At 52.9% G+C, this 9,194-nt stretch overlaps 1 protein-coding gene across 1 annotated transcript; it reads left to right on the forward strand.

Moving 5' to 3' along the window:
- Positions 1 to 1,438: 1,438 nt before the first annotated feature.
- LOC112875446 (probable receptor-like protein kinase At4g10390) lies at positions 1,439 to 3,168 on the forward strand. The gene is made up of 2 exons (XM_025939301.1): positions 1,439 to 1,920; positions 2,015 to 3,168. The coding sequence occupies exons 1-2, from the start codon at positions 1,551 to 1,553 to the stop codon at positions 2,704 to 2,706; spliced, it is 1,062 nt and encodes a 353-aa protein (XP_025795086.1). The 5' UTR covers positions 1,439 to 1,550; the 3' UTR covers positions 2,707 to 3,168.
- The last annotated feature ends 6,026 nt before the right edge of the window (positions 3,169 to 9,194 follow it).

Below are 9,194 nucleotides of genomic sequence, written 5' to 3' on the forward strand. Positions count from 1 at the left end.
ATTAATTATAAAATTAATTATATAAATGAAGGCTAATTCGCGAGACGAATTCATTAAGTCTAATTAGTCTATGATTTGATAATATTGTGAGCGCTAATGATAAATTAATTAGCCTTAATAGATTCACCTCGTGAGTTAATCTCCATTTATACGATTAGTTTTATAGTTAGTTTGTGTTTAGTCCCCTGATTAGCATCCAAATATTCGTACCCAAAATAAAAATTGATCCCTAAATACGAATAGCCTCTGAAACTGAACACCAACCGGATGCATGACATGAACACTGCTGCAGTGAGACGAGTACTCGTCAGAAGCAACCAAGAACGAGCGCATTTATCACCCCGCCTCTCGGATTCGTCCTCCCCCGCAGGACGCATCATCATCGCGCGCCCTGTGCTGCTGGCTGCTCCGCCCGCCGGCGCGTCGGCCTCGCCCTCCATTGACCACCGCCTCCTCCCGCTCGGGCCTCGGGGCTCTGCCTCTGCTCCACCCGGCGGGGACCACGGCGCCACCACCGTCCCACCCAACCCCGAACCGAGCCGTCCCGATCGGCCCGCCCCGCCTCCCACACGCCGCTTGGCGCGACGCGCTTCGCCCACACACCCTCCACGCAGGAAAATTGAGGGCTCCGGTTTTTTTTTTCACCTAACGGCTGCCGTAAACATCGTACTGACAGTGGTTAGATCTCTGATGGCGGGAGTAAATTCCCGATGCTGCAGTGGAGTGAGCAGCCAGGCTCCTTTGATTTAAGCTGATGATCGGAGCTCGGCAGCGGCAAGCTGACATGCCCCTGAGAAGCCTCCGGCTTTTTCCACGGGAGCTAGGCGTCGCGCCATCATCTCGCCCTGCCTAGTCGATCAGTGGTGGTTGCCGGACATCCTGGATCGTGAAGGAACCATAACTGTTCGGTTCGGGGCTTTGGTTTCTTCTGCAAATCATGTGTGTCCTCCAGTGGTTAAACAAGCTTCAGCCGTAACCTAATCCGGTGGAAGCTCCACACATAATGGACTCACTCGCCAAAGACATGTTATAGAAGCATCATCATCCATGTACCAGTGTACTGGTCCAATTATCCGTCTAAGAAGGGACACAATTTCGTTTGTAATCTATCGATCTCCACAGATAATGGAGGGCTAGGAAAATGAACAAAATGTCATTTGATTGATGTCCTCCAGAAGCATATTAGGTGAGGCCATGCATGACAGTAGAGCAGGAGGTGGGACTTGTGAGTAAGGTGGGGCCCATATGGCAGGCGCACCATCATGCCTCCCACTGCTGCATAATTTCCCCCCGCTCGCTTACGTCATCCCTCATCACAATTCACAGCGCACATCCTAATGTTGGCACTTCACAGTTCACACCCCCACCAAATCCGAATTCCCCACGCCCGCCTGTATATAAGCCTCCCTCCCAAGTACACAGAGGCGCGATACAGAGAGGAGGCAGGAGGCACCCTCAAGGCTTCGCAAGTCCTCCCCTCTGCTCTGTGTGTGTGTGCAAGAAACCCCAAGGGAGAGGTGAAAGCAAGAGGCTAGGCTTCCTTGACGGAGATGGGGGTGCAGAGGTACAGGTTCTTCTGCTGCGGGTGCGGCGCCAATGCGGCGGCCGGCGACCGTGAGGGCGACGACGACGGGGATTTCGGCGCGTTCGAGGAGAAGGTTGAGAAGGGGGCCGAAGCCGGGCCGCGGGGGCTGTCGTGGGCGCAGGTGGAGGCGATGACCGGCGGGTTCACCTCGGCCGTGGTCGGCGAGGGCGGGTTCAGCACCGTGTACCTCGCGCGCCTCTCCGGCGCGCTCGCCGCCGTCAAGGTCCACCGCAGCAGCGAGCGCCTCCACCGCGTGTTCCGCCAGGAGCTCGACACGCTCCAGCGCGTCCGGCACCCGCACATCGTCCGCCTCCTCGCCTTCTGCGAACAGCAAGGTTGGTGCCCCGTGCTCTGTCTCCTGTCTCCGTTCGAGCGTCTAGTACCGGCGAGCGGTGTGCTGAAAGGTTTCTGCTTCCGTTCGATTTGCAGAGGAAGGCGTGCTGGTGCTTGAATTCGCGGCGAACGGGAACCTGCACGAGCGGCTCCACGGCGGGGGCAAGGCCGCGGGGGCGATGCCGTGGGCGCGGCGGGTGTCGGTGGCGCTGCAGGTGGCGCGGGCGCTCGAGTACCTGCACGACCAGTGCGAGCCGCAGGTGGTGCACGGCGACGTGAAGGCCTCGAACGTGCTTCTGGACGCGTCCATGACCGCCAAGCTCTGCGACTTCGGGTCGGCGCGGATGGGGTTCTCCGCCGCCGTCCGCCCGCGGTCGTCGGCGCACACCATGCTGGGCTCCCCGGGCTACGTCGACCCGCACTACATCCGGTCGGGCGTGGTCACCAAGAAGAGCGACGTGTACAGCTTCGGCGTCCTGCTCCTGGAGCTCCTCACGGGGATGGAGGCCTTCTGCGCGGAGGAGGGCCGGCTCCTCACCGCCGTCCTCGCGCCGCGGCTCAGGGCCAGCGCGCCGGCCTGCGACGCGCGCGGGCTGGTCGACGAGCGGCTCGGCACGGCCTACGACGCCGCGGAGGCCGCCGCGGTGGCGGCGCTGGCCGCGGCCTGCGTCGGCGAGAACCCCAGCCTCCGGCCGTCCATGGCCGACGTGGTGCGCACCCTGGAGCACCGCGCGCAGGGATCCATCTCCGCCGTCGGGAGGAGATCGGACGGCCACGGGAAGGTCTGAGTCACGATGGGGGGGGGTCGTCGCGCCCCCCGAGGCGCTCAGATCTGGCATTCTGGATTGCCGAGTTGTTAACTCGCGGCGGTGAAGCACGTGGCGCCCGGCTACTGGTTGCTAGGAGAACAGAGCGTTATTAGTGGGCGAGCATCTCAAAAAGAACGCATCGAAAAAAAGGAGAGAAAAGCGTCTATTTAGGGGGGAAAAGATTTGGAGGAGATAAAAAGGCAACTAGGCCAGGGTTCGTGTGCTAACGGGGAATTTCCATCATATTAAGCCGAAGGGGCATCGACCCTGGGAGAGACCAAAAAAAGAATGGATCGTACATCACACGATTCTAAGATTTTGTTGATTCTTGATTTCTTTTGTTATTTTTGTAAAGTACATTGGGTGCTCATGACTCATTCGGTCCTGCTGTTCAAACTTGTCCGTTGTTGCTTGTACTTATAATTTAGCTGGATTTCGATTTGTATTGGATTTATAAAGAGCTTGGTCTGCGTAAATTCTGCGCAAAAATTACTTGTTGCAAATGTGGTCTTGGCAGAGCCGCAAAAAACAAAAGAAAGTATACTGTCCAGAGTAGGGCACTGTAAAGATTAGCTGAACAAATAACAACAATCCAGTCGTCCTTGTTCAAAAATACTAACTGGGTGCTGATACGGCTTTATTCCGCTGTCAGAGCTCGTGCAGGGCTCATAATTGGGTCCTTGCATCTAAGCGTTCAAACCCTTGGTTTTGAACGCACATATTCGCCTCTTCCTTCTCCGTGGCAACTCAAGCCCATGCTGCTCTCTGACCGAGTATAATACCAACCCATACGCTGCTACCTGCCATAAGAAAAATACCCCACATGTTCTCGGTCAAAAAATATATTCATTCTCGTCCCCTTTTCTTTCCCATATTTCATTCCAAAACGAATTGATCAAGAGGTACCAGCATGTAGCCCAACAATTGCTCCCATTTGTGGAGCGGTAAACTGTCCATGCTAGGAAAACGAAACAAGGGGAGAAAATTAGCCCTAATAATGCAAGCCAACATGATTAGTCTGTGGTGTTTAGCGCAGCGCAAATGAGCAGCCAGAGCGGAGCTTGACTTTAACAAAGCCGTTGAGAGGGACACATGTGCTCCCAAACCGAGCGCACGCATTGTTTTTTTCCCTGAACTGGCACGCACATTAATAGTATTGTTGGCCCGCGGAGCCGTCACAGGTCTCGCGCCGCGCGGCCAGACGGGACGGGAACCGGACGTTGACGTGCGAGGTCAGGAGAACGATCCAACCCCGTAGTCTCTGCCTCCGTCCCCCCACACGGGATGGCGGGAAACGCCGTGCCGGCCGGCCGGCTGGCCGGCCCGCAGCCTCACACGTCGCGGCGAGCTGCCGTGGTCGCGCCGGCGCTGCGCGGGCCAGGTATGCGTCGGTCGCCAGGAAGCGTGTCACGGGCGGGCGGCGCGGGGCGAGAGCGGCGCGCGCACCGTGCCGTACCGGCCGGTGGCGCGTCGCGGTCGGTGATCGCGCACCCGGACCGCCCGAGGGCATCGGGCCGCCATCTCTTTCGGCAGCCGCCGACGCGACGGCCATCCGCTCGATGGAGCAGCGGGTTAATTTATATCTCGGCTACTGCGGACAACAACAGTTCGTGAAAAGATACCTGAGCAGGGTCAGTGACTCGATCACGGATACCAGCCGTGTCCACGCGACCCTTGTCCTCGACTTATTCACGGGAGGATGTGCACTTAAACCGTCAAATGGGAAAAAAATGTGTGGCATCAAACATGACCACAGCTCAACCTTTCGTTGTAGAGCAGAGGACAACGGTCGTGTTGCAGTGACAGCGTGCATTGCCTAAACCAATCTATGCAGGATCGGAACAAGGTGCTGCTCTTTTGCAAGAGCTAGTTTGTATTCTAACTGGGAAAGGATGCCGCCTCTTACCTTTTGAAGATAACTACCACATGTACAACAAGGACCACTGCAGTGGCTGAGATTGGCAGCTGAGCTCGCCCACCCACAGCCTCAGAGCCATCCTGCAGCAGTGCAAACTCTTGTTTAGAGCAGAGTCTCATCAATCCTTGCTTAGACAAGAGCCGTTAATTCTCCCCAGCTTGATCCGAAATACATGGGGGCAGGGTCAACTGAATCTGAGATCAGGAAAGAGGTCGCACTCCTACTTGGTTTACGGCTACGACTAGATTAGTATGTACATATACAATGGCAGGTCAATTTTGAACGTTCAGTCGTCTGTGGCTGTGGATCATATGCTAGCTACATGAATTCACTGTCTTCAGCCACATCAAAGTGAAGCTCACTGTATGTTGCTATTACTCTCTGTGTCCACTTAGGCCCTCCACAATGTATCGCTTGAGTGATGCTCCAGTTGGAAAGAGAGTATAGAGGCTTCGCTCTCAACACTGCAACCAGCGATGCCCAAACTAAGAAAATTGGGAGCGATGAACCTGCAAGCGCCGATGCCCATCGAATAACCAACAAAAAAAAAACTGAAGTTTTCCCGTCGCTTGCTCTTCCTGATGCTTCATTGTTTTATTTATTCTACTGTGATATGGGATCCACAAGCAATGCCTGCCATTGCAGCCCAATGAGAGCGGTGCCTATTTCATACAGTGGTGCTCTTTTTATTTCCGGCACCGCTCGCATGCTGTGAAAGGCCTTAGTGGAGTTTTTTTTTTTCCTTTTTGTTTGAGATAAACTGATAAAGTAGCCGGAGCTCATCTCACCTGACAGGTAACTGCATATAAAATATCTCCAGATCTTGTCTTAGTCCGGCATGCCTGCTGTGACATCATGCTTAGCGTGAGAGCCTTGAGGCTGTTAAGATTAACCTGTCCTGTCCTTCCCACATGGCATACTCTCCCGTTGGCCTCGACGCTTAGTTCTTTACCATTTCCCTGACCTTGTCACACGGTAAAATAAAAATAAATCATGCCCTGTTTGCATTGGAACATTGTAGTAAAAAATTTTCCCAGATCCTGCACGGACTAGCTGGACCTGTTGCTTCCCATGAGACTCGCGCCAAATTCCTCCCACTGTCCTGGTCCAAACAGAGCCCAGCATAATTGACCAGCTCGATCCGGCAGCAGTCGGCAAGCCTCTCAGTCTCAGATAGAGCCCCGAGGATGAGGGCAGCAGGCGAGCTCTGAATAATTCCTGCGGGTGCGTGCGAATTATGCAGGGAGCAGTTGAGACAGTTGGGCGCAGTAGATACGATGCCAACTAAATTCGCTCTGATATTCTGATCTCTCCAACTTAAGAAAAACAAAGGAAAGAAAAGACTGGCGCCGCCTGGCTGGAATGTTGGCTGGATCATATGCTCATATGCAGGGGGCGCTCACGGTCGACTCCTCCAGCGTCTTCCCGGCAATAATTTGCAGCCACGAGCGGACGAGCCCGTCCAGTGCGATCACACGCCTATTCTAATGCCATTATCCTTGCATGATGGTTTTCTCAAGGATGGTAGCATGATACATGCAGCTAGGTTGTGCCATGATAAAAAGGGAGGAATTAAGTGAGTCGATTTTCATTTTTGTGCTCTCCGATGAAAATTTTCTGAGAAGATTGTGCTGTTATGAGCGATCCCCATGGCCCATTTTCAGGAGAAAAGAAAGAAGGAAATGGAGGAGAAGTAGCTCTGCTCACATGGAGGACAGGTGAACTGGAATGCAGGGGAAGCAATGCGTGGGGGCGCATGATTATTCCTACCAGTTTCGCAGGAATCCTACGGGCCAAGTTATGATCAAACGGGAAACAATATTGGAGAAATTCATTCCAAGGCACCAGGGATCATCAATATATTTTTGATAGACAGGCCGGACTATCAGCTGTGGATAGCAATGCGAGGAAGCCGCGCGCCTTTTCTTAGAACGGAGAGAATGTTACTCAGCAAGTTGCTCGCGATTCCCTCCAGATTTACACCCTAATCAGGGGCACGTCACATGCGCAGCGATGGAACTTAAATCGCATTCGAGTGCGATTCTGCTGGCCTTGCAGTTGCAGTTGCATGGTCACGAGCACGTAGTACCTGCTACGACCAGCAGTACAAAATCAGAATCCAGAGCACTTGTACACATGATGCTGCTCTTGACGATGCCGAAAGATGATGCCTTTTGCCATGTAAAGCTGGTGAATGAAGCCCTTACCTGTAAGAAGGGACTACCTGCAGAATCAGATCTCTGAGCTGTTAACTATCCTGTGATGGCTGCCAGAGTTCATCTTACCAACAAGAGAGGTGTTGAAACCTTCGCCACTTAACATGCAAACAAAGAAGATGCCGATATGAAACAGAGCAGCACAGGTTGTTCGTTCATGGAAAAGCGGCGGCGGCTGGGACGCCAACCACATCCTAATCCAGATTGTACCACCGGTTCACGGATCGCAGGCAGAGAAGAAAAAGGGCCAGGACTTTTGCATGCGCTTGTAAACAACAATAGGGTTAGTTCATCAACGAACTTATCAACTACTGCAGTGTCACATCTACCAACTAGCTTGCGTCATTCATGATCCATGGTTCGGAGGACATACACATAGCACATGCCAAATGCTAGCATGAGGTTGACATCTGCAGAGGTTAACTACTTAACCCAACTACCGTTACAACATCATCAACAACGACACAAGGAAAAGGCCAGAGGCCCCATAAAAAACAGCTACTCCCTCCACTCATAAAAAAAGTTTTGACTAGTTTTTGTTATAATATATTTAAGAAACACAATATAATTGTACATTTGTAGAAGTACTTCTTGAGGCAAATCTAGTTGTATCATTCTAAATACCTAGACTCAAAATATATATAAAAAAAATGTAATTTGTAACCAAACTTCAGAATACTTATCTGTGACTGGAGGAAGCTCTTACCAAGCAAATAATTCAGGTATGGAGTATGTTATATCCACATGAATGTAGTATACACCAAAGAAACAAAAGAAAAAAAAGAAAACAAGAAACGATTTCTGGTGGCCATAACCATAAAGGAGCAGCTAACCATCAACTAACCCTTTCCGATCAACAAACTTATAATTCATCACATCTGCATCCATCGGACCATCTTCCCTGGCCTAACATGGAAGAGCAAGGCGCACCGATATGTGCGTGCATAATGGAGACCACTACAACCAATGCAAGATGGGGGAGGCACGGCACATGCGGCCGGGAAACACTTCACGTCGGGGCAGCGCTGTGGCTGGCATGCGTGAAACTGTTGGAGGACGATGGCCATATGGGGGACAGGGGAGGACCTGTAGACTATACATAGCTCGCCAACATCCTCATCCATTGCTGCATGCATGGAGGATCTGCATTGGTCACTTGGTCCGCAGGTCAACCCAACAATGTACATAGGACCAGAATATGTTACTATACTAGTATAGTAGTAGCAGTACTATTCATGTGAAGAATATATGGACACTGCCAATGAACAAACAGTATGGAAGTTGCCGATTAACAGTAGATCGACCTGGTTGTTTATACGTGCCTAGGATTAGCAGTCGTTCTCTGAGATTGGTCATCAGGGACATTTAACAATGCCAAGCAACTTCCGAACCGCCAGTAAGAGAACATTAGAACAGAATAATCAATACCATTTTTTTTTGTTAACGACAATGATCGAGTAGTGCTTACTGCTGCTGCTGCCACTAGCTACTACTCCTAACTACAGGTTCTCGATCAAATCGAGCTGGCAGTAGATACTAGACGCCGGTGGGCCAATGAGCTAGGCGCTGCATGCATTTCTTTTCTGATTTTTCCCAGAGCTAGTAAGTTAGGCGGTGCACGCATGATTGCTAGAATGGTAGCTGCGTGGAGTTCCATACACTGCTAGAATTGAGGAATGGTGGTTAACGTGCTCCATAATGCATGCGTGCGTACGCGTAGCAGTGCATGGACGGGGACTCCATGCGTGTAGCCATTCCTCCAAGCACAAGGAAAGCTGTGAAGACGCATCGTCGACAACCTTCACGGGCACACCACCTACGTAACATCGTATCACACACGCCCCAGCCAGATGGGTCGCGTTGGTGGGGCGAAGGATATATGATGATGGCCTATCCGCCTATGCCGCGCGCTGATCCGCGATAGGCGTCGTCGTGTAGCTCGACCGTATGCTCTGGAGAGCCTGGACCTCAGCTCTCGCTCCATGACCTTCTTGCTAGCCTTATCCGCGTGGCGCGCCCGCCCGGCGGCCCCTGCACGGCGCTACGAGCTCATGATCGATCCAAGCAATGGTCCCGGTTTCCGCCCGTGATCCGCCGCGCCAGGAAGGCAGGAACATTCTGCGGTCGCCGCGCTGTTTCGTCATCACCATCGACCGGTCTAATGGGCGCCGGTGGTGTCGCCGAGGGCGCGCGCAGGCCATGTGGGATGGCGGCCGATGGGAAGCGGCGGACGAAGCACGCCTCGTGACGACCGGGAACGGGCTCCAGTGCCTTGGCTGTTGATCCTGACGCGACTGCGCCTCCCCTGTGTTTGGATGCGTTGGCGAGCGAGG

The sequence above is a fragment of the Panicum hallii genome, chromosome 9, assembly GCF_002211085.1.
Source record: "Panicum hallii strain FIL2 chromosome 9, PHallii_v3.1, whole genome shotgun sequence".
Lineage (NCBI taxonomy): Eukaryota > Viridiplantae > Streptophyta > Magnoliopsida > Poales > Poaceae > Panicum > Panicum hallii.

Coding starts and splice junctions, on each gene's coding strand:
- LOC112875446 (XM_025939301.1), top strand. CDS start 1,551: ATGGGGGTGCAGAGGTACAGGTTCTTCTGCTGCGGGTGCGGCGCCAAT. Junction 1,921..2,014: donor CGCCTTCTGCGAACAGCAAG/GTTGGTGCCCCG, acceptor TTCGATTTGCAG/AGGAAGGCGTGCTGGTGCTT.